This window comes from Ascidiella aspersa, chromosome 1 (genome assembly GCF_963924565.1).
Source record: "Ascidiella aspersa chromosome 1, kaAscAspe10.2, whole genome shotgun sequence".
Lineage (NCBI taxonomy): Eukaryota > Metazoa > Chordata > Ascidiacea > Phlebobranchia > Ascidiidae > Ascidiella > Ascidiella aspersa.
In genome coordinates this window covers 26168236-26194390 of record NC_139447.1, presented here as the reverse complement: position 1 = coordinate 26194390, position 26155 = coordinate 26168236, and the positions used below count along the sequence as shown (strand labels likewise).

Genomic DNA, 26155 nt, shown 5'->3' with positions numbered 1-26155 from the left:
GACCTATGGATTTCTGAAGAACTTAAGCGCTACAGTCCACCGTTCTACCAACTGAGCTATCGAAGGAACGAAATATTACCACAATTTGTCAAAGTTTGGCAAGTGATAAAAAAGGGGCAAGTTTGAAAAATTCATCCTTCGAACCGGATTCGAACCAGTGACCTATGGATTTCTGAGGAACTTAACCACTACAGTCCACCGCTCTACCAACTGAGCTATCGAAGGAACGAAATATTACCACAATTTGGCAAAGTTTGGAAAGCAATAAAAAAGGGGCAAGTTTGAAAAAATTATCCTTCGAACCGGATTCGAACCAGTGACCTATGGATTTCTGAGGAACTTAACCGCTACAGTCCACCGTTCTTCCAACTGAGCTATCGAAGGAACGAGATATTACCACAATTTGTCAAAGTTTAGAAAGTGATAAAAAAGGGGCCAGTTTGAAAAACTTATCCTTCGAACCAGTTTACAATCAGTGACCTATGGATTTCTGAAGAACTTAAGCGCTACAGTCCACCGTTCTACCAACTGAGCTATCGAAGGAACGAAATATTACCACAATTTGTCAAAGTGTGGCAAGTGATAAAAAGGGGCAAGTTTGAAAAATTTATCCTTCGAACCGGATTCGAACCAGTGACCTATGGATTTCTGAAGAACTTAAGCGCTACAGTCCACCGTTCTACCAACTGAGCTATCGAAGGAACGAAATATTATCACAATTTGTCAAAGTTTGCCAAGTGATAAAAAGGGGCAAGTTTGAAAAAATTATCCTTCAAACCGGATTCGAACCAGTGAACTATGAATTTCTGAGGAACTTAACCGCTACAGTCCACCGCTCTACCAACTGAGCTATCGAAGGAACGAGATACCACCACAATTTGGCAAAGTTTGGAAAGTGATAAAAAAGGGGCAAGTTTGAAAAATTTATCCTTCGAACCGGATTCGAACCAGTGACCTACGGATTTCTGAAGAACTTTACCGCTACAGTCCACCGCTCTACCAACTGAGCTATCGAAGGAACGAGATACCACCACAATTTGGCAAAGTTTGACAAGTGATAAAAAAGGAGCAAGTTTGAAAAATTTATCCTTCGAAACGGATTCGAACCAGTGACCTAAGGATTTCTGAAGAACTTAACCGCTGCAGTACACCGCTCTACCAACTGAGCTACCGAAGGAACGAGATACTACCACAATTTGGAAAAGTTTGGAAAGTGATAAAAAGGGGCAAGTTTGAAAAATTTATGTTTCGAATCAGTTAACAATCAGTGACCTATGGATTTCTGAAGAACTTAAGCGTTACAGTCAACCGCTCTACCAACTGAGCTATCGAAGGAACGAGAAATTAGAACAATTTGTCAAAGTTTGGCCAATAATAAAAATGGGCAAGTTTGAAAGATTTATCCTTCGAACCGGATTCGTACCAGTGACCTATGGATTTCTGAAGAATTCAGCCGCTAAAGTCAACCGCTCTACCAAGTGAGCTATCGAAGGAACGAGATATTACTAAAATTTGTCAAAGTTTAGCAAGTGATAAAAAGGGGCAAGTTTGACAAATTAATCCTTCGAACCAGATTGGAACTAGTGACCTATGGATTTCTGAAGAACTTAACCGCTACAGTCCACCGCTCTACCAACTGAGCTATCGAAGGAACAAGATATTACCACAATTTGAAAAGTTTGCCAAGTGATAAAAAAGGGGCAAGTTTGAAAAATTTATTCTTCGAACCAGTGACCTATGGATTTCTGAAGAATTTATCAGCTACAGTCCACCGCTCTACCAACTGAGCTATCGAAGGAACGAGATATTACCACAATTTGTCAAAGTTTGCCAAGTGATAAAAAAGGGGCAAGTTTGAAAAATTTATTCTTCGAACCGGATTCGAACCAGCGACCGATGGATTTCTGAAGAATTGATCAGCTACAGTCCACCGCTCTACCAACTGAGCTATCGAAGGAACAAGATATTACCACCATTTGTCAAAGTTTGGTAAGTGATAAAAAAGGGGCAAGTTTGAAAAATTTATCCTTCGAACCGGATTCGAACCAGTGACCTATGGATTTCTGAAGAACTTAACCGCTAAAGTCCACCGCTCTACCAACTGAGTTATCGAAGCAACGAAACATTACCACAATTTGTCAAAGTTTAGCAAGTGATAAAAAGGGGGGAAATTTGAAAAATATATCCTTCGAACCGGATTCGAACCAGTGACCTAATGATTTCTGAAGAATTTAATCGCTACAGTCCATCGCTTTTCCAAATGAGTTATCGAAGCAACGAAACATTACCACAATTTGTCAACGTTTAGCAAGTGATAACAAAGGGGCAAGTGTGAAAAATTTATCCATCGAACCGGATACCAACCAGTGACCTATGGATTTCTGAAGAACTTAACCGCTACAGTCCACCGCTTTACCAACTGAGCTATCGAAGGAAAGAAATATTACCACAATTTGTCAAAGTTTAGCAAGTGATGAGAAAGGCGCAAGTTTGGAAAAATTATTCTTCAAACCAGATTCGAACCAGTCACCAATGGATTTCTGAAGAACTTAACCGCTACAGTCCACCGCTCTACCAACTGAGCTATCGAAGGAAAGAGATATTACCACAATTTGTCAAAGTTTGGAAAGTGATAAAAAAGGGGCAAGTTTGAAAAATTTATTTTTTAAACCGGATTCGAACCAGTGACCTATGGATTTCTGAAGAACTTAACCGCTACAGTCCACCGCTCTACCAACTGAGCTATCGAAGGAACGAGAAATTACCACAATTTGTCAAAGTTTGGCAAGTAATATAAAGGGGCAAGTTTGAAAAATTTATCCTTCGAACCGGATTCGAACCAGTGACCTATGGATTTCTGAAGAATTTATCCGCTACAGTCCACCGCTCTACCAAATGAGCTATCGAAGGAACGAGATATTCCCACAATTTGGCAAAGTTTGGAAAGTGATAAAAAAGGGGCAAGTTTGAAAAATTTATCCTTCGAACCGGATTCGACCAGTGACCTTTGGATTTCTGAAAAAGTTTACTGCTACAGTCCATCGCTCTACCAACTGAGCTATCGAAGGAACGAGATATTACCACAATTTGGCAAAGTTTGGAAAGTGATAAAAAAGGGGCAAGTTTGAAAAATTGATCCTTCGAACCGGGTTCCAATTACTGACCATTGTATTCTGGAATTATTCACGCAGTCCACCACTCTACCAATTGAGCTATAAATCGTAGGAATGTAAAATTACTGCAATTTGCCAAAGTATAAGGGCTAAATAAGGTAATTTAAATAGTTGATCCTTCTAACGGGATTCGAATCTGTGACCTATATATTTCTGAAGTGGGTTACCTGATATATTCCACTGCTCTACCACGCAATCAATCGTAGGATGCAAGATAACAGTAATTTGTAAAAGCGTATTTTTTACAACTGAACTATATTATAGGAATACGATATTAGTACAATTTATATGATTTAATATGTGCTTAGAAAGCAAATTACAAAATTAAGTCTTGGAAATCAATTTGTTATTTTAAAACCTAATTTCATTATAGTAATGCTTATATAAAATTTGTACAATGTAATTACAGTATACAGTAGGTTATTATTTAAGTTATTTATACCTTTCCCGCTGCACGTTCAATGCTCGTAGTGTCTTTTTGGATTTGTCAATCACGTCTTGGTACGTCATGCCAGGAGGCGTATTGTCAGGATACCAAATTTGTTAGTCAAGGACATATCATACCGATAAAAAGCATCAATAGGGTTTGTTTAGGAGTCTATTTGTATTTTTGTCTCGTTAATAAACTTTTAATATACACAGCGTATCATCTAGTTGATTTTCAACGTATCATTCTTAAGCGAGTAATTTTACAGCTGCAATCTTGCCTATATTGACTTTCAGATATTGAACATATCTTTTGTAAGTTAAACACGTTTACTGAAACTACTCGTTTTAAGTCAATTGGTAGTTTTTACGAAAGATTCTGAACTGTCAAAAATCATAAATATTTAGGTTTGGAAATATGCGAATATATATGTCAATATTTAACCATCGCGAATAAATTTGACTTTAACAACCTGGATTTTATGTGGAACGGTTTGTCTTCACTCCCACCATTATACATGCTATTTGAAGCTTTTTGTGCCGTCATGTCAATGTATGCCAAGTACTACTTTCCCGTACCCTGTTGAGAAATGTGAAACCATTTAAATTGAACCGTATTGGGGGTGCGCTGTGTAATTTGCAGGTTCGAGAATGTTCCAGTTTTCCCAAGCGGTATTGACAAAATCGGTTTCACTCTATGCGCATTGTCACTCGAATGGTTTCGACCCGAAAGTTGCGCGTGACTATGAAACGCAAAAAAGCAGAAAGTTATTGGAAAGCTAAAGCTATATAATTGAGTGGGCTGATACTTAAATTTCATACAAATTGATGTAACACTGGGGTTTGCAAAAATGCACAATGGATCGGTAAGCTGACGAAGTGCGTTAGTTCGAGACAAAATAATCCAACGTGCGAAGATAGATTTTTAGTAAGCTCCACCAGGGCTACAGGTGATTCACAATGTGGGTCTTTTGCAAATGTTCCTCTCCAAACAGTAAATATAGCGCCATTCTCAAGTCGCGACTTTAACGCTATTTCATATTAGTAGTTAAATCCCATTTACAGCCACAGAAACTAAGTTTATGGCAATCTGTTGAACTAGTTGAAACAATTTAGGCATATTTGCGGTAAATGGCGAGAGCCAAACCAGGAAATGACATCGTATTAAAAATACTTCAACGCCATAATTTACAAAAACAAAAAATCTACAGGTGCCACAATTTCTCGGCATTACAGCAACGAGAAAAAAACTCCGCAGCATACCTTTTGCAAATCGTTATATATGTATTTGGTGCGATCGTTGAGGCAAAAAGTTCATGAATCTTTTTCCAAAATCAAAAAAAAATATGAGCATATGCGTGCAACTCAGGGCGAGGCGCTACGATGGATGGGTGGCTAGTTAATCCACGGATCAATTACGCCCCACGGCAACTAAGCCTTATTCACACCTTACACGCCCGTCGGGCAATTCAAGTCTACCCCATGTTTCTCATCCGAGGGTGCGCTGTTTTGGCACCGGCCCAACTGATCAAGAATTAACGCCAGACGCCGTTAGTCAACTGTCGAACAACTATTCCTCATGCTATTCGCGAAAGCTATACAGTCGGGCACATATTTTTCATGAATCTAATTTTAAACTAGAATTTCACACCAAGCACTGCTTATTGAATTTAAATTTGTTTAGGTTGAAACTTTAACACTTAAATTAAAACCAAGCAAGAATTCCCTGTTAACTGAATATACAATAGATAAATTATTTTTTAGTAGATGTTGATTACAATATAATTTAAGTTATATTTTAGGAATAAATAACACTTTTAAAGTGAGAACTGTAAAACGGTGAAAACACCAATAGTATTTGTAATTACTACAACAGTATTAAAGGCCGTAATATAAAATCCTATTTTTTTTATACGAGTCTGCATTCTTTGGAGGGAACAATGTTGCCGTGTAAGAACACGAGAATTATTCGCGTTTATGGTTATAACTGTAGGAACAGCAGATTGATCAGGGGAAGGGCGAGGCACTAATCCTACTGCTTACGGACCAGCAAATCCCTGAAAGCTACTTTGTCTTTCTTCACGTACACACCCTTTTTCAAATACTTGTTTTCAATTGACTTTTAGGTAAAAATACATGTTAACTTTACCGGCCGTCGAAAGACACAAAATTTCTCTAATATGCATGGGACCCCCCAGGAAACCCCGTAATTGTCCAAACCGGTGATTGAACAATAGGGTTTTTCGGAGCAAGCGAAATTAAACAACAAACTATGTTGGCGGCCTTTTCTCGTCACGTGCCATTTTTTACTATATTGCTGCACATTATAAAAAGGATATGGCTGCTGAAGCACTTCGGTGCGTCTCATGGTGCGACCGGTCGAGTCCTTGTCGCGCAGTTGCTTCATGTAAAGGTGGTGAGCTACCAACGGACTACGACCGCCCATGTTGAAGAGGACGCGCTCATAGTCGGGCCCGGGTCCGGCCTGCGCCGATTCTGTTGTGACAAAGTAAGGTCGTCGGTATGTTGATGACGTGCGACCTTAATCACTTAATACAAAGGCTTTGGTCGGCCTAAGAAAATGTATTTTAGGGAATATTTTAACCAACACCGAGTGCTCTTAGAACGCTATTGGCATTTGTTTTAAAGGGAAAATTGAGATATTGCTTGGTAAATGAGTGACGCGAGTTAACTTACATGTTCCCAACCAGGGTGCCGCTTCTAATGATCAATAATTCCAGATGTTTTGTATTGGTATTTTTTCTCAATTGTTAAGCTTCTTTATACATTTATAAGTCACATACTATTTTCCTTTGTTACGGACATACCATGTGTGACTTATTTTAGATTAAAGTAAACCACTAGCGAAAAAGGAAGAGTGGCGTAATTTATTTATAATTTATGTAGGCTGAAACTCAACCACATTACAACAAATATTCGATGTGCACAACATTCAAAATACAAAATGCGTTCCATAAGGGACACTATGGAAACGTTTTCTTTATTCGGAGCAGTGTATGTCTTAAAACGGGTTAGTATATGGCGTCGTTTAAAAGAAAAAAGCTTGTGAGGCTTACGGCATTGCGAATAAATTAGTAAGTTTCAAATTCCAGTGTCCAATCCGAACCAACGGTGTTACCATAATAATACACTCCCCGAATGCAATGCATTTTGAGATGGATAGCCAACAAGACAAGTAAGAGAAATGAACCTATACGAAGCGCTCCACAAGGAATGCGAGATATTCGGCGTAATCGCCAAGTCGGATGACTCATGCTAAACGATCACTCGAAGCTTATCTTACCAACAACAACTCACCTGCTGGAAATGACATCGACCTTTGTTTTTTCTGCTTCGAGTTGCCCGACTTAAATCTACTGCTGGCAACGTGTTTCGAATTATCAGTCGTCATAACCCTGCAATAAGTTGCACAGACTTAAACACCATCATTTTGCTATTAAGTTTCATTTAACAGGTCGCGAAAACTACAAAAGCGGTAAATGTGCAGCAATATGCTAGTTTGCGCAGAAATAACGCCGATGTTTCCATATATATATTACCAAAATCACACCATTCGCAGTCGCACTTATAAGAAGTTACGTATAGCCTGCGAGATTACTATTTATTCACTCATGTATAGTGGATGGAGGTTACACTCACTGGGCGGAACGTTCTGCTTCGTCCATGAGCGCCACGACAATATCCGGGAGTTCCTGATCTCGCAGAGGCGGTTGATCACCGCCAGATGGCACGCTATCGTCGACGGCGAGGATTTGGTCGACATCGAACGACACTGCAATGGTAAACAGGGTGTGTTCAATAAACTGAACGAGGCGATGTCTGCAATTGTTTTAATGGAAACCTTAAACATTTGTAAAGTGGGTGATACGAAGGCATATTGACTGGTATTTTAAAGTAAAGAACTCACTCTATCTTGTTTCCTGCTGATTTTCCTCTAAAATGCTGATTTTCTTTTGAATATTGACATACATTTCTAAATAACTGATAGCTGGTGCGATTCGGTGGCACTTACGTATATATCTATTTCACAAATAGCGGCGCTAACTGACAGCAATTCCCGGTAATAATTTGGAAATCGTGTAATCTCCACATCTTAAGTCCCAAACGAGGCTATATCGGGAAAAGCACACGACGCGGCTCGCGGGTTTTCGACTCTCGTGACTTCGCGGTTGAAAGCGGATCGAGGTGCCGCTGTTGCACAACACAAAGTAAGGGCAGAAATTAGCAATTTCTGCGGGATTAGCTTGAACAAAACTGCCGCAGATTTGGCGTGGGCTCTTCGAGATAAGTAAAATGCTTGCACGATTTTGTGTAACTGGTACGGAGCAATTTTCTCCCAAGAATGTAAGTTGAAATCAGGTAAGCTAAATTGTTACATATACCGGCCTTGTAGGACTTTAAACTATGCAAGTAATAAACATTTAACTCCTTTTAAAATGAATGGCCCTGATTTATCGAAAATATGATAGAATTTTCCATGCTTGAAAATGCAACAATCGCAATTTACATTGTACTTATTGTAGCTTGACACTTATAGGGTTGACGTTATGCGGGCGAAATAGCACGATGAGGTCACCTTGCAACAACATCCTCAATTGACTGTGTTGTTTACAATTTGTTGACAACTCCTCACCCGGTCGTCACTCACAAGGAATGTATTGTTATGATGTAGCACGCGTCGGCGAGCACTGGATCCAAAAATTGCCGAGGGCTCTGGCAACGATATGGTGTCGCAAAATAGCAATCGTCATCTATATGCGTCCGGTTATATATATATATAGACGACGATGTCGCGAGGCACACAGCTTAGGCTACAATTGAAGTTACCTGACTACAAATGCGCCGTATGGGTCTTGCTTTGACCCGGGTTAAATTTGAAACTGTTCAGGCGGTTAAATTCGCAATTTTGCACTGCTAATCAAAAAATCCAGCAAGCACCCAATAGTTAATTTACTCGCAAAAACTTTACACGAATATTCGCGTTATAACAAGACCTGTGGATCTGGGATTCCTGATGGAAAAACAGCTTAAGCACTAGTTACAACTACGGCCAACGGCTTATATCAGGCCGACCGGCCTAAGCCCGCCGCACATTTCCGTATAATCATTCCTTAATGCGGGTAGGTATTAATACGTTATTAACAGAAAGGTTAGTCGAAAGCAAAACTAAGTTAAATCTTGATGAACTTTTACACTAAACGAAAATTTTCTTATCCCACTATACATTTTAATGAATGAATTTTTTTAGTTTCCTTTCTTTTTGTAGTAATATAGTCAATCAAGGTTAATTAAAAATTTTATAACCGGCCACCGATCTTAAATCTTTACAGTGATCGCACCCTTTAATAAAATTTGTAGACTCTTGGTTTAGGCCATTGCATTGTTACGTGGAAGTGAGTAGCTAACGATGCTTGAACTCCGTCCCAGTTAGCGGTACAATATTTGGCATTGCCATAGATACAGCCAAACAGAATCAGCTATCGTGATATGTCCAGCTGCCGACCTATTCTTCTCTCACGAGTCGACTGACTTTGATAGTGATTGACAGCATGACGGACAGCCATAACATCAGGTTGCCCGTTGCAGTTTGGTTAATCCCCGGTGCCCGCAAAGCACCACTTCGCGCCAAACGTGAGTAATATGTGAAGTGTCGCGACCGCTTTATTAGTCGCTTACGGGTAGACAAAGCGCGGTAGACAATGCGATCCAAGCCCCTCCCAGCCCCCACAGACTCGGACCCTCAATTTGGGGGCCGCCGGCAATAAGGCGAAATGAAAAGGGTGTGGGACCCAGGGCGGCTATTTGACCGCATGGGAACCGGCCCAGCAGCACAGGGCAATCCTTTCGATTGTTCGGCTAATTGAGCTTGATATAGAAAGTGCTGCGTCTGGGTCCGGCAGCGCAGGTGCAGGATTATGGAAATCGGCCATAATGGCATGATCTTAAGTAAACTGGGTCGGTCCAGTCACGCGCGTGGAAATATTGCTGGCATCACGACATTTGGGAAAGGGTAGATCTCAAATACCTCGAATTCCGGAACTATGAAGTTCGATAGAGCACTGGATTTCCTATAACCCCATAACCCAGGCTGCAAAGGAAATAAATAACATTTAATCTGAGATGCAATTTCATATAACATTGTAGTGCTGATATATTGTAGTGCAAAAATAGGTTTCTGAATTGCATTTTATTTAACTGAGGCCAAATCAAACAATTTAGGAAGATTTTCCACATATATATAGGGTATAAAAAAGCAACAAAATGGTTTTATTATAATGGTGCTCATATAGAGAAAGGTGAATTTAGAGGGCTGGTCTCTTACACCCACAGCATTTTAACAAACCCAGTGGACAGTCAGTGAACGAGCTTCAGAATTTCGCATAATTATTTTTTTATAGAATTAAAACCTTGAACTTCAATACCACAAGAAATATAAAATGCGTCGATGTCATACTTTAGAACGAAATATCTATGCAATTAGCGTGTAAGATTTTGGGTGCGTTTAAAAAGATCAAACTGGCTCCAACGAGCAACGATAATGCTTTACAAAAGCTTTTTGCATCGGTTACCAACAAAGCAGTAATCCGAAAATAAGTGGCAAACACATAGGCGTATCCAGGGGTGGGGGCTGAGGGGCCATGCCCACCCAAAAAAAATTATAAATATTTTACTCTTAATAACTTTTTTTTTTAGCAGTTATGAGAAGTACCACAACAGTCGATCACAGGCATGCCACACCTTCAGTTGTCATACATTGTTACGTCACAAACGATATAGTTAATATGTAGAAATAATAATGTAGTTTTACTACTTTTAGACAGTTTTTGCTCTTTGACTGTTTTTTGAGTATTGCCTTAACACTCAGTCAGTTGCTGCTCAAAACGGTTTGCTAACATTGAACTTCCCCCCCCCCAAAAAAAAAAAGTTTCGGCTGGCTATGCCACTGGACAAATTGTAACATCTACATATCTTTATATCTTTCCTTAGTAGCACATACCGATAGTTTAATAAATGTCTAATTCATAATAAAATGCAATTAAATCTAATAAAAGAGCTACATTTTAAAACGATGCATACAATCTTGATAATTAGGTTGCGTATTTTATTTTACCGTGGGTTTTACCGTAGGATGGGGACGTTGTTTTGTATTAAACAAATGTTTTTCGTTGTTTGCGTTATACCAGGCTCTACCCAAAACAGGTTTTAACTGTAACAAAATCATGCGTATCGGGTGGCATAATAAAGTTTTGCAGAGCCGGGTAACATACTTTCCAAAGTCGACAAATAAGTCCGAGACTTACAGAAAGTTTTTTCCGGCCGCCGTGTTATCGGCAATACAGCGAATATGGTGGTTCGTCATTGACATTTCCCTTCACAAAACACTGTAAGGCGAAAATGACCACTCTAAATACGCAAACACACATTTCCAAGCAGCTGCACACAACAAAACTCTCGCGAAAGGGCCCGACTCACAGTAAGGCGATTGTGCGCATGCAGCAAAGTTGACCGGTTGGCAAACAAACACAAATCCTCCAATGGACACAAAAACCCGGCAGCTTTTAAGTGTTTGGTTGACACTCGGTAGAAAAGGACAAGGAAAGCTTGTACACCACCGAGAGCTTTTCCGTAATTGAACATGTGTAAACATCATGATGAATGCCCCAGGCGACATTTAAACGCATTAACCCGGGTAGTTAGAGAAGGCTGGGAGGTATTGCGCTGGCGAACGCCACCACGGCGGCAGGGTAGTATAACAATCATGACATGTTCATAGTAAATAGCCCTAACCTTCATATTACACAGTTAGATTTATTATATTAACAGTTAAAAAAGTGTTAAAGATGTTTTAGAAACAAATCAGTTTCCGAAGGTAATAAAAACCAAGAGAAAACTAATGCGACGGCAGCAAGTTTCTCCCCAAAATGTAACCACTATATACCAAAATTCAAAATGGATACTTTTTTACGCTGGGACAATCGTTTTTATTTGCGTTAAGCAACGTGTTTTGGTGTTGCTTTTTGGACCCTCGAGTATAGTTAACTGTTATCTTTTAACTACTTTGCTATTTAGAAGGAAAACACTCGACAACTTTGCAAACGTAAAGCTGCATTGAGATGCATCAAGTACCGTTTCGAAGGAAAGCCCCTGATTGGTCGAATCACCACCCGCGTTCGCTGGTTGACTTTGACGTCTGCTTCACGTCAACTGCTTTTGCAAGGGAGTTAAAAGGGTGATGGGGTCCGGGGGAGTCATAAACGCAGGGAAGGGAAATGTAATCGATCCTCTCCGGTGGTCCGCGCATGACGCAGGTTGGCAGGCGATCAGTTTTAGGTTCTCGCCGTCAGATTGACTACAAGCTATTGCGCGGCGGCTCGCATATTGTGCGTGGCGAAACCAATCAGCGCCCGGCAAACGCAAGTAAGAGTCCATTTAAATCGCGCGCGGGCAAGAAAAGAGGGCAGAAAAACAAGCAATTACTTACAATCTACAAGACGGCAAGCGACAGCGGCAGGCGAAATGCAAGACGAGCGCGTGTAACGTGGGAACTGGGACGAAGGCCGCGTGCAATAATGTTTGCAGTGGCGTGACTTATTCGCGTGAAAACTTGCAATGAACGCGTTAAAAGTCATGTTGTTGAGGCTTCATACGATAGCATTTATCTTATAGGTTTTATTCTTGAATTGGTATAGCTTTTATTCGTGAAGGAAAATCATCCGTCCTCAAAGAAGCATTAAACTCTCCCCAGTGTCAACTGCACGGATTGTCTTTTCTTGGAATTTGTATGCGTGGCCTGTGCGCATTTGTTAAAAAGTAATTGGTGTACAATGTGAGTTCTCTCCTTAAATATTGACGGGAAATTTATTGGAATATTTATACCTAAAAACCCCATGTTTTATAGGAAATTTACATGGGATACGTTCACTACAGACGCGTATAGGCCTCTAAATTACATCCGCATACAATAATCGAGCTTCCATCAGCCTCCACACCAAGCATTGCAACGTAGCTCGAATGACGTCAGAGTTGACCGGGCGGGGGTGCGTTGAATGACGACCGGGGTCTTGAAGCAGCAAGAGCTTCAAGACGAGCAAGAGCCTGGGGAGCTGCAAAATAGGCGACATGGAATAGGCGATAGATAGGGAATGCTAAGTGTTGAACATGCCCCTTGGATAATAATGGCCTTCCCTCGTCGCCTCGTTGCTGCCCATACTTCAATGTGGGCGCGGCCCCATGCGTCTCTATCGCACTCCCCCTCATCCACAGGACATTCGCCAGCATCGTCGCTAAGCGCTTTGTTTTCTTAGTGTCCCGACACGCCCCGGTCGCACCGCACGGACCCTTGGGTCAAAGTAAACCGTCAAAGGGTGACTAGCGTCGCTGGCCTTTTAAACCAACTCGATCCCGACAAGTCGAGATGCAACGCGACGGATATCGAGACGCCGGGCAAAACTATATTACGACACGGAGCCGAAGCCAGTTGGCGAATATTTCAATTCACGATCCCTTCTGCAAAGGCCCCGACGTAATCGTTTCGAGATACCGAAAAATCTATAAACGTACAAAACGCACTTCCTTCATAAAAAATATTTTTGCTTTGTGTTTTGTGCACAAATGTAAGTATAAACTGCAGTGAAGTATAAAACTATTGTAAGTATCGTTCAATAAAACTAGTAATCAAGTGTGCGTCATTAAAGTCAGCATGGCGAAGATCTAAGCTTCTTTTCTTCATACTAAAAGTTGCAAAAAAATACGAGATAAATACTTCACTAGTCAGGATTAAACACTTCATTGGCATACGATGACAGTATTTACAATATTGCGAAGCACTAAAAAGTACGAGGAAAAAAGCAAGATACCGATATGCCTAACCTATTCTGCGCACATGTAGATTGCGAAAAATTATCGCCATATATAGGAACATGCAGTCATGGAAAAATTATACGTCAGATATATAAATAAAGCGAATATTATCATGCCACTATTGTGTAGGAAAATGGTAAAAGTTATTTCGCCATTTTGTTTGCGACCTACGGATTGTAAATGTGATGGTCATTGTTAAACTGCAAGCAAAGTCTCAAAAACTTTGTTGAGGTTTTCATTTTCAATACAAGAACAAATAAACCTATCAAAAATGTTGCATAACAAATCTCTGATATACGATTAAGAGATAAGGACGGTGCTGATTGTTCTAGTTAAGTTTAAATCAACAATTTTATCTAGGAAAAAATATCCCATATAAGAAAATACAAATAGAAATCGTGTACCCATAAAAAAAAAGAAAAAAAATCAGTATAAACCAGTACAGTGCAAAAATAACTTAAAATAAGTGTGCTGTGACATTACGTGTGTTTGCGGATAATAGCAAATTATCCAGTTGCGTGGCTGGTCGCAGCAAAGTGTTCTAACTAGTCACAATTCCGAAGCCCATTTCCACCTAAAGCTGACATGTTTCGATCGACCAAAACGCCCACCAAGCAACATCACGCAACACGACAAACATCGCTGTCGGCAAATAAGCCATTATAATATTAATGTCGAATATAGCGTTTCACGCTTGCAAAAGGGCAGCATCCGCCTGCACGGCCATCGCGTAGTATATGCCTCGGCGTTGCGAGGCAAAGACGTAGCTAAATGAGGGGCATGACCCCACATTTGATTAATACCACCACACCAGTAGAAGGCAGGTAGAAATCGCGTGCAAGCGGTTCATGGGAAACTGCTGGATGGCGCATGGCTGAGCTTACCGCGGCCTCGGCGGGCAGGCGGCGCGCTTTTTTTGCAAGCGCCGATCATGCTCGACCCACTTTCTTCGTCGACGCTATAGCGACCGCAGGAGTTCGTGCTTTAGATCTTGCAACTTATATATATAGAGGGTGGGACGTTATACGCGGCTTTCTTTCACCCCGCTCGCCTTATGCATATCTAACCGTTGGTTCCATGTATCCCTTACTCATAAAATCTATATTTTCTAGAAGTTTAATAAATACTTTTTTCAGCACCGGTATACCAACGTATCTAAATATTTTTAATAAGAACAAATCCGTAATTATTCCCGCTGATCTTCAGGAACATCTAAAAGTGCTGCATTCTAAGTATATTTAAATCAAAATGGAAACCAGTTTCGGTTTCAAAAACGTATATGGCGATATTAAAGATGCAATCGAACATGAATGGCGCCAGCTGTCATCCAGGAGTCAAACAAATCGATCGATAAATAAAAATGTAGTTTTAGGCACGTTTTACGCTTCCGATTCGAAAGGTTCGTTGATAACTCAACACGAGAAATATACAACGTAATTTCCGCACTTATCTGATATTGAAATCGAACAACGCAAATTTCACAGAAGCCAGTATCCATAACAAACGTCATTGACCGTTTTTGTGCCAGGGTAAGAGAAGAAAATCGTGAATTAGACGACAAACGTCCAGCGGGCGGAGGTCCCTTATTTCGATTGCCACTGTCTATTGTGTGGCAGCGCGTCAGCTCAGTGGCGATTAACATCGCTCGTTCGCACAAAATAGTGCAAATAGCAGCGAGATCGTTAGCCCGAGTACCGACCGTTTGTCGCAAAAGGTTAAACGGAAAACCGGTGTGTATTGTTTTACAACCGGTGCCATCGCCATGACAACTCAGCAAACGGATTGGTTTGTAGTGCGACATGTCGTCGCTACGCCGTTCGACCTTTGGAGCAAAGCCATAAATTTGTAATTTACATCGAAATCGATAGGTGGACTATGAGCCGCTGATGAGAAAGGTTGTTACTAACGTTCGGGTGAATAGATTTTTTATCGGAGCCGGGTCTTATCGAAAGTTACAGAAATATTATAGGTGTTCCAGACACCGCTTTACTCCGTGGTAGAGCCTGATGAAAGCCTCGAATATGTGCTGTGTTGGAATTCACGACAACGTATTTGTAAATTATGTTAAAGCTTATAAATATTTTTAAATTGCACATTAATAAACCTTTATAGTTTTTTAACACGCTGTAAAATGTCACGAGCAGTTTTAATGTCAAAGGAAGCAACTGCGTATAGAGTATTACGTATTTTTTCTCCTTATAGTGATGTAAGTCATTGCCAGTCGTTTTAAATCCACCACAGCGACTATTTCTAAACTTGCTAACAACAACCGATTTAAAATAAGTGGTTCGAAATGTCAAATGCGAGGATGCGTTTAAGCCCTGATACGTGACATTTGCATCAATCCGATGCGAAACTCGGACTTAATCCCACAACAATGCTGTAACAAGCTGCTTGACAAGAAAACGCACAACCGACACAATCGCACCAGTATTACTTTCGTCGTCAATTGTAACACGTCACTCTGTCTGTGACGTACTTGCTAATGCGCCGGTATCCGCACAATAGTCAGGTGGCAAATCCAGTCGAATAAGCAAACAAATCCCGCGAGGTTGGCCCATTCGAGCCACTGTTCGTGGAGTGAGGGTTCGGCCGTAGTTCCGTTCGCACAACGCGAAAACGTAATCGAGCCGCAAACCGAAACTCAGAGTCGGTGCGATTGTTTTCCGCACGTCCGAATCGCCGCGGCGCTTCTTGCACTGTCGACCTGAACAAACGCGCCGATTTGCTGAAAGATGTATGTGGCGAGAAACAGCTAAATTGGCGGGGTCACGTCGGACCGCCTGCATCGCCGCGCCGACATCCCACGTGGAAGTCCCAGACTCCACAACCGCCGACCCTCAGCGCAGAAAAGCGGCGTCACATGAATCAGAGGGATGCGGTATTTCTGTGTGTTTCCCCTTATCGGCAACCAAATTAGCGCGCTGGGTTTTAGGTCTACATGCATTAGCAAAATACAACCGCCCGAGGCTTTAAGTTTAAACTTAACTGCGGAGAATAAATGAAGTACTTTCGCTTCCAACCCTAACCGGCTGGCTGACAGGATTTGTCACCCACAGAATCGAGCATGGACAAAAATAGGCTCCGAACGTGAAGCATATATTCGGTAATCCGATACGTGTTTTTGTCTGGTAATGCAAAACTCGGAGAAAGGCCTTTGACAAATCGTCCAACAATCGATATACGGTAAACATGGAGCGTTTTTTTGTTGGCTGCCTTGTGAAGTATGAGAGAAAGGGTAGTCTATCCCACGTGGAACACACAAATTTAAGAGGGACACAAAGGAGCTATGACACAAGTTCATTGGCTCAATAGAAGTTCATGATTTATGTGTATACTTTACAACTTGCGAAAACTCAATGACGAAATGAAGAGCGTTTCAGGTTAAGTAAACTTTCCCCGGTTAGGTAATGCAAACAGATTCTACCAATCACAATGGCTCAACCATTGAAAAAAATAAGACGTTAAAAATCGTAGCATTTTGCCTAACGAATACTGTGTTATTAAACAAAATAAATTTACTTTCGAAAGTCGATGTGCGACAAGCCAAATAAAACAGACGATGCCTTTTTAAAGTAATAGATGGATACTTCATTCTATGTCTGAATAATCCGAAAATTTGTTTGAGCTTCATCATATTGTTTTTTTATGATACAACACCGCTACACACAACTTAAAACTCGATATAGCAATACACTGTAAGATGCTTAACAAATAATTTTACATCGATGACTTTTTTAAGTTTGACAATTTCAAGTAAAAACATTTTAATTTGATGGAAATTACTTGAGGAAAGTTCATTCAAAATGACTTGTTTATAACACTTATGTTTAGTACATATTGGTTTGTATTTTGCCTTAAACGTATTTTTGCAGGAATCGCCTGGATGTACTGTGAACTTAAACAAGTGATAAAATAAACATTTAAAAGCAACTGTGAAGCACTTGTCGTGTAAAAAGAAGAGTGCAAAAGAAAGCATGAACAAATAGCGTAAAATGACGTAAATGAAAAAGAGTTGATTCACAAAATCACAAGGAAAGGCGGAGCACCGGAAAATCAATAGTCCAATACAATTATGATCAAAGTACGCCATCATTATAGGAAGCCGTGTTTGCACTGATCAGTATATTTGCAAAGGGGAGTGTTAGATGGTCTAACTAACAGTGTAAAGCTTATAGTGCACTTCATGACTATTCAGAATGATCCACTCTGCTTCACAAAAAAGCCACCCAAAGTCGAACTTAAATAAGCATTTGTTGCTAATGCAGTGCTCTTCAACTTATTTTTTCTCGCGAAAGCGAAACTTTTCTATAGTGTTACATGCACGCAAAGCGTCTTTTGGGTTTGTTATATGAGCACTTATGCCCTATTATATATTAAAACAAAAAAAATAATACTCAGTAGGGTGTCCTACCATGTACATTATAAACTGTTACGTGAGCCCGATAAAGATTAAATTTTCTTGTGAAAAACGTTTTATATTATAACCGTTCCGCATTTTCAAGTAAATGATTTAAGTAAGGTTTTGATACAGCAAAGCTATTTTGCGCAAATGCTTTGTTACCTTCATATGAAGGCCGTACTAATTACTTTGGTTGGTTGTGGCACATAATACATTGACATGTATTTAAAAATTGTAAAGTTACGGAACCAAAGCCATCAAAAGAGAATCAATTTTAGTTCGTCATAGATAGAATGTAAATCAGTTGATTCAATTACAACGCAATAATGAGGCATATTTTTGTTCCTTAAACTATTGTATATTACTGCCACAGTCTTTTCTATACAGAAATAATGTGCGCAGTCGCGTCTGCCCTTTCTGAAAACGTCAAAATAACAAATTTTGTGCTTAAAAATCTATTAGTTTCATAAAGGCCCAATTTGAAAAGTTCAGAGACGCAATACGCCAAACAATTAGGTGCACGTTAGGCAGGGTTCGAACACTTTCACATGGGAAGGTTGCAGCCAGGTGTGCAAGCTACACATGCAAAAGAACACAAATGAGCGGCCGAACGCGTCAATTCGTGCTTTGACTAAACACAATTAGCCGCCCCGGTTGGGTTTTCGCACATGTCTTTTGTTACTAATGTGACGGGTAATAACGAACGATCGCAAATCTGCCAGTGACAGTCTGTCAAAAAGCGTTGAAACCCAGCGCCGAGAGTGTAAACCAGTTTGGAAACTCCGATCATTAGCAAGAATATTGGCAAAAAGTTAAAGCTGATATCTAAAACAATATACGACCTTAGTTGCCAGAAAATAATGAACTGTACAAAACCAAGAATGTTTTACATTACTTATGGTCTTCCCTTGAAATAAAAGCAAGAATAATGAGTAGAAACCAACAAAAGATAATCCGTGCTGCTAGAGTTGCACGTAACCGTGTCAATCTCCCGAAAGGCAGTTAGAAAAATAGAAGGCAAACACAGCCGAACTGACAACATTGGTGGGGAGGTTTACCTCATTTTTCTGTTGACAAACCACCCGGGAATAAGACGGACAGGACCACCGGGCAGCAGTTTGCACCCATGCGCGGACAATCTCACACCGGCCCCCGAAAAGCCTTGAGGCCAAAGTCCCTTTGTAGCACCAAAGCGGCCCGCGGGAGACAAGGCTGTCAGCGGCGGACCGGGAAAGTTGGTGCGCTCGGAACCCCCTTGTTTGTTTGGGTTTGCGTAAACACGGGGGCCGTGCGGCGCTAGTGGAAGTAGGGGGCCCAGGACCGATCTGACAGCTTATCGCCGTCTTGCTTGGTTTCTCTCGTCAACCGATCGGCCGGCTGCGCACAGCTGGGATGAAAAGCCCCGAATCGACGATTGGCCGCTTGAAAAACTCGGGGTCGCATAACAGATTGTTGACTTTTTCCATGAAACAAATAGTATTTCCTTGTCGCCTGATCCTTCTGAACGCACATCCTGTAAGGTCAAAGGCGATCTCGTGCAATGGTAGCACGTTCTTTTCATTTGGAGGAGGTTGTTGACTTTTAACAAAAACTTTGCAAACAGCACCTTTTTTCGGTAACAAAAAGCTCTTAGAAATTATTGCAACTAGAAAACATTCAACAATGATCATGCCATAATGGAACGATACAAGAGCGACGGTTTATTCTCTTACTTCCGGGATCAAATTGCATAATAATATTTAAAGTTAATTTCCCACACTCAGGAGTCGCATAGCACAATATTTACTTGTCGACAACCAAGACGGATTGTCCATCGTAATTTTAGATACCTGGCGAGACCCACTCCCTAGCCCATGAAACAATAGAGTGCTTGTCCGCGAGCCCCATCACGGCTGCAATTCTATTCCCGGGCGGAAAGACGCAAAACAAACCGAGAGCTTCTCACCTATGTCCAGTGTCCGAGTAAAAACACGACTTAGCGATAAACAAGAGCGCTACAAGCCCGCCAAGGTGGAGTAGTGGACGGAAGAGAGTTACAGATCTCATCGGATGAGAAGCTCGCCCCGGCCGCGCTCCAGTGCGCCTTGTTGTGACAGCAGCTTTTTCCGCGCCGCATGAGACTCGCCAAAGAGGAAGCAACGTAAAAGGAAAGGACGGAAGGTTGCCTGGTTAGAACTGTAGAGGGGGAGCCCGTTTTTTTCACTGCTCACGTTGCTACTTGGGGTCTCGTAAGCTGAAGAGAGAGTTGTTTCTGTCGGTGCCTGCTCAGTGCTCACCTTTTCCTTTGTTTGTGGTCACCCGGGCGTTGAGTGTTAAAGAGAGGCAAAGGGTTCGACAAGCGCGTGCTTTCGCCAGATCGGCGTTTGTTTACTTTAGCTGTGTTTTCGTCTCAGATTTTAACTTTTGCATAGAATTTCGATGCCGGTTAAATGGCGAAGTCTGTCGCATAGCTACAGATTTAAAAGAGGAAAATGCTGCGATTTTAGCTTTATTTCTTATCACCTAGATCGAAACACTTATCAAGCGTTTCCCACCAGCTGCCGATCTTCACATGTCTCGCTCAGAGGAACGTCAGTTCAGCACTTTTCAATTCCGGCTACTATATCTACATCAAGCTGACGTCACCTGCTGAGTACAGAGTAATGCTATTGTCAGTAGTTTATTTGTAGGAAAATTAAAAGTTCTGACTGAGCAACTACCCACCATACTACATTGCTAAACTACTTTCGATTAATAAATATTTTTTATGCAAAGTTGCTGATTTTTTATCAAGAAAGCACTATACCCAACGATGACAGCAACAAAAGTTTATGCCACGTTTAACTCGAGACGATAAGTTTGTTATCCACGTTGCACTTTACAAGCGTGAGGAAAATTGATGTGGCGTAGATAAAAAAAAAAGCCTTGCAAGGACCCCTGAGGTAATGACGAACTCCGTCGAATTGTTGCCGCGTGGCGCGTGACGTCATAGAAAACATGTTTTCAGTTCCACATTCCGACGCCTCTGGTGCACATATGGCCTCATTCCGATTTCGGTTTCGCGTGATGATTTTGCGGCTTCTGGCGCATCGCCTAATCGCCGGGCGCTGCTCGTCTGGCGCAAGACAAAGGGGGTACGACGGTTTGGGGCCGCTGCGATTTTCGTCTCTGATTTCGTCCACAGATAGAAGCGACGCGAGATGCCAGGTCGCGAACGCCCAATCATCGTGACCGGCCCGGGAACAAGGCAACGCGACACCCCCTTCATGCCTTTCGTCACCGCGCGTGGGGTTGGCTTCACAAGCGCTGGATCGCGATAACTGCAGCAAGCGGATTACCCGAGACAACAGCCGCGAAGCTTGACATTTGTCCCTGACGCAAGCGGGCCACGTTTCCGCCGTACATAGCGGGTATACAGGAATCGAACTGCCCAGGCCTGATCGCTCGAGCATTTCACGGTATGGCGCGCGCCCGACGTGGCCCGAGTTTGTGCAAATATATGCGCTCTTAAATGGAGTTAACAATCCGTCCCCTCCCCCCGGCCCGGTCCCTTTGATCACTGCACCGGAAAACGCCCTGGCACAACACATTCGCCACATTTAGGGCGCCGAAGCTTTCTCCTTAAATCCGAGGCGCGAAATTAGGATGAGCCACCGAGGATCCTATGTGCGGATTAGTCCTCTTGAGCTTCTTTTTCCAGTCATATGATAAAACGATGAAAAGCCTAGTTTTCGTTTCACCGTCACCCAAACCAATTAAAACAAGTGTTGTAAAATTACCGAGGAAATGGCACTTTGCCGATTACCCCTAATCCAGATTAGAAACAAGTTCATCGGCCATCAGGAGTAATTTTAACGTTGCATAAGCCTCATCCGTCAACTTAGAAAGTTATGCGACTTGTCTTCTAAATATAGTGCATGCCTTTTAAGGGCCGAATCCTAAAGGGCAGTGCGCTGGGCGAGATCACAAGATAAATTCCGAAGGTGACTGAACCCCTAAGCCTGTACAAGACCGCCTCATGTTGAAGGTCACGTGCGATAAAAAACGCCGACAGACTAGCTGGCGGCACGGGGCATGCTTAATTATTGAACTTGGTAATTGTGGCTGTGCTGACTCAGCAAAAAACTGCCACTGCGAAGGTGCGTGTTGCGCTTTTTTATTTATCTCAGATATAACGGGAATTGTTAGAGAACCTTTCTGGAGTAGGCTAAACAATCAATATCGATGAAATGCCTATATGTTTACTCAGCACAATAGACGCTATTCAGAAAAAATATTAGCAGTATAATATGCGGCGTTTCCAGTTGTGTTTGAGGCAGGTCGTGATATCTTGTAATTTAGGAAATTTGACGTGCTCATCAGTTTGTTCAGGCGTCACACATTATGGAACGAGGAAGACTATACAGAAAAAAGTGAGCGTTGAATTTTAGAAGTACAGCCCCGTGTATTAATCAATGCCCAACCATCTGTATACCGCACTATCTTACTTATTTTAAAACAACGTAAAATTAACTCTCGAAAATATGTTTCGTACGCTAATACTAAAGTGTTCTGGTAGAAAACTTTAACTGCGAGTGTTAAATAGTAAATTGTTTAGTTTGACAAGAAACATGTTTCATAAAAATCAAGCAAAAACATTGACAAAAACAGAAAAGCGCCTATGCGTGTTGATAACTACACGCGATGTATCAAATCAGTCGTTCCCGAAGAATATTGAACTACGTGTGACTCAGCAGTCACAAAACGCTGCAAACCGTGTTTCCGAGATTCGTGCAAAGAAACAAAGAAGTCTATTTACAGCCAGCGGCGGGCAAAAACATCTAACCATATGGAAATAACAGGATCAGGAGGGCAAGATCTTCTACAGATAGAACGTGCCAGCAACAGCATCGCGACACGGCTTAAATCTGGATTTCTGGCCAAGCGGTGGGTTTGGGCCCAGTTAAGTCGGCGGCTAATCGGCCGGTCACACGCCAAGTTCAGTGGCAGGGTGTAATATCCAGTTCCTAGATCGGTGGCGAAGGCACGCGAGGCAGATCTTTTGGCCTGTTTGCACATCCTCTTCGTAGAAAGCCGGCTCATGTTTTTCTCCACTTTAAAGCCGTTGTCTAGCCACATCGGCCCGAAGATTCATAACAAACTATAGGTTGTGGCGAAAATAGTCTACGTTGCGTTTAAACATACCTCACAACCTATATAATAGTGTAAATTAAAGGAAGAAACAAGACAACAAAAGAGTGCCAGGCAACTATGGAGTGGCCTTACAAAGTAGCCCGATTCCACTTTCGCACGACATGCGGCCGCTCGGCTTGCTACCCGATAGCGCGCTGTTTCTCCACAGCGTACAGCTGAAGCGTCCAACGGAGATTTAAATATACACGCGGAAGGCAGATCCTGTGCGATTAAGTGCAACGGTGTTTTAGGAGTGCAGTGGCCTGCACACGCCCTAAAGCTTGCGTTACTGCGCCGCAGCTACAACACTATCGAGGGTTGCGGTGTGGGACGATGGCGAAGGGTGGTACATCGCGCATATCTCATATCTGCTTTCCTGTAAATCGCTCGTTCGCCGAGTGGTTGGCCGCTAACGCTCCCACGTTAAACGGTCGTAAATGCTCATAGTACTCAGTCAATATAATTCGAAAATAATTTCGTTTATCTCGCAACGGCATGTTTGTATTGCTACTTTCTCTGCGTCTATAAAGCTTTGTGTTTAATATGATTTTCTACAAACTGATGAATACCACACGGTTAAATCTGTCTCTCGCGCAAACTTTTTGGTGATTCTGTGCAGTGTTTCAGCTGTTAAATCAGTGGCCTTCGAAACATGTCTTTGCAAATCATCTTGATAAATGCCATTATTTCGAGCAAAATGTAAATTTTCTTGATGCGGAGTATTTCCTTCTGAATATAATTTTTGCCAATTTAAACCAAAAAATGCAATTTTGGGCGCATTTTAAACCTAGTTTTAGTTGCATATTTTTTGAATTCCTGGCTGTGCACTTTTTAATTCCTGGTTGTGCAAGGTAAACCTTTGACTTAAACAAACTGATTATTATTGAATGATATATATTTAATATCTCATGGGCGAAAGAAACAGACATTGCCAAAGAAGGGCGTGATAACAACTACAGTATTAGAGAAGATATTACCTTTTTTGTTTTATTTTTAAGTATGAAATTGTCTATTTATTTTAAGTATACTTTTGCTATAAAAAAATATTCATACTTCTATAACCAGGGCTGCGGAATCGAAGTCAGACTCGGGACTCGACTGAGTCGCTTATTTTGCTGGAGTCGGACTCGGGACTCTAAAACTATTCGTGTCTTAAGTCCAACGTGCGCATGCGCATTTTCGAAACTGATAAGACCGCAAACTGTAAATTGTAAAAGTGGAATAGCATAGGGAGTTAAAATTTCCAAACGTGTATTGTGAGTGGATGACTTGTATGACACTTCTATGAGTGGATTGCTGAATATCAAGCTTATTTTAGTTACTTAAATGGGTTAAATACAGGCTTAAAAGAATCGGATACGGACTCGGACTCGGGTTCAAATTTTAAGTCGGAGTAGGACTGCGGGTTATTTGTGGGTCATTTACCGACTCCGCCTATTTCTAAGACAACATATGTCAGAATATTTGTTGAAAAACCTCATGTTAAATATGGTTTTAGGCCTAATGCAACATCATATTGAACTATCCATGTGTATTAGGGTTGTTCTAGAAACACTTTTTTGTCAAATTTCAGTGGTGACCCCCTGGAATAGTTAGGTTGCGTCTAAAAACCCCACAAAACAAATCTGAGCACGTTTGGTTCAGTATTGACCGTGCTACGTCAATTTGAAAATTGAGATTTAGGCTGAAATTTTGTAAACAAAAAAATTATCCTCCCCCTGAAAAAAAATTCTTTCTACTTTTTTTTGCAATGCTTTGCGATTGAATAGCTATAAATAAACCTGTTTTACAGTAAAAAAGTGAGTAGTCATGGTACAAATCTCACATTTCAAAAACATTTGTTAGGCTGTTTTGTACGAAAAATGACTTTTTAGCACGTTTTTTAGAAAAGTAATTGATATAATTGTGTGAAGACTAAGTGCACTATTTTATTGATTTGATGTCATGTGTGCTGCATCTACTTTATTTTAACTTTTTAAGCCATTTTTTGTATAAAACAGCCTAACAAATGTTGTTAAAATGAAACATTTATAGAATACTACTCACTTTTAAACTGTAAAACAGGTTTTCCGAAATTTTGGCCTAAATCTGCATTTTTAAACTAACGTAGCACGGTTAGTACTGAACCAAAAGTGCTTAGATTTGGTTTCTGGGGTTTTTAGACGCAACCTAACAATTCCAGGGGGTCCCAACTGAAATTTGATAAAAAAGTGTTTTAACAACCCTAATGTGCATGTAGGTGTAATGCCATGGGGTTATGGTAAACAAAACAAAAAACGCATTTTGCGAGGATTATAAGTCGCGAAACCACGTACCTAATTACCGAGTGAGGAAATTTAGCAGCGGGATTAAAAAACGCAAAACCGCAATAGGCGGACGGTGCCAACTGGTTTCGATCGAAACGTCGCCCGGTAGAACCGAAATTTCTCGAAACGTCAAAAAGAACATAGTAAGCATTGTGGGGCGAGGTTGGAAACCGTAACCAGCGATTACGACCGCGCGAGGAAGATTTGGCGCCGCGAAAACATTGCGCCCGCAGCTTTCGGCGCTCGGGACCATCGGGAACCAGGATCTTTCGGGTTTTCTATCAATTTCGCGCTGCGTCCGGGTGTTGCAGAGGCGGGCCGGTCGGCGTTAATTACCGCGTCCACACGTCGTTAACCTCTCCCCTTTCCTGCACCGCAACACAGGACAGGTCGCTGATGAGAAAGACACAGGACAGGTCGCTCGTGAGAAGAGTGCGACGGGTCGTGTTTTTGGTCACTGGTCACATACACAAGAGATACTGCACTTTATGTCTATATAAAACTTATTAGAAACTTTACAAAGCAAATAGTAAAATGTTTGAAATGTATTAGTTACAAATCAATGGTAAAATGTTGGAATTCAATTTCGCTGTTCGAATGCAAAAATTAACACTTTGATAAAGAATATAGTACACCATGAAACTCGTCTCTTTACCTTAGTCCTTATCACACACTTGTCCATAGAAGGCGTAATACTTGTCGTTCGTTTGCATAATTTACATTTTCATAAATTGTCCCGTTTAAACTTTTTATATACAATGTTGGAGTGAATTTTACACAACAGTTAAATAAATAATGATGTTAAACTTGTCGCC

General features: G+C 41.3%; 1 protein-coding gene and 4 non-coding genes across 5 annotated transcripts in view; all 5 read right to left on the bottom strand.

The window, feature by feature from the left end:
• LOC146168571 (protein FAM227B-like) overlaps positions 1–26155 on the bottom strand; it is a 154735-nt gene that overhangs the window by 106805 nt on the left and 21775 nt on the right. The window contains exons 10-13 of the mRNA XM_083388794.1: positions 7260–7392; positions 6918–7015; positions 5940–6095; positions 3616–3694 (exon numbers count right to left, since the gene is read on the bottom strand). Coding sequence (XP_083244920.1) covers positions 3616–3694; positions 5940–6095; positions 6918–7015; positions 7260–7392 — 466 coding nt within the window. The remainder of the gene's footprint in view (positions 1–3615; positions 3695–5939; positions 6096–6917; positions 7016–7259; positions 7393–26155) is intronic.
• On the bottom strand, positions 135–225 carry Trnay-gua (transfer RNA tyrosine (anticodon GUA)). Its single transcript is given in 2 exon segments — positions 135–170; positions 189–225. It is a non-coding gene; the product is annotated as a tRNA-Tyr (tRNA).
• On the bottom strand, positions 611–701 carry Trnay-gua (transfer RNA tyrosine (anticodon GUA)). The gene is given in 2 exon segments: positions 611–646; positions 665–701. It is a non-coding gene; the product is annotated as a tRNA-Tyr (tRNA).
• Positions 928–1018, bottom strand: Trnay-gua (transfer RNA tyrosine (anticodon GUA)). Its single transcript is given in 2 exon segments — positions 928–963; positions 982–1018. It is a non-coding gene; the product is annotated as a tRNA-Tyr (tRNA).
• Positions 2820–2910, bottom strand: Trnay-gua (transfer RNA tyrosine (anticodon GUA)). The gene is given in 2 exon segments: positions 2820–2855; positions 2874–2910. It is a non-coding gene; the product is annotated as a tRNA-Tyr (tRNA).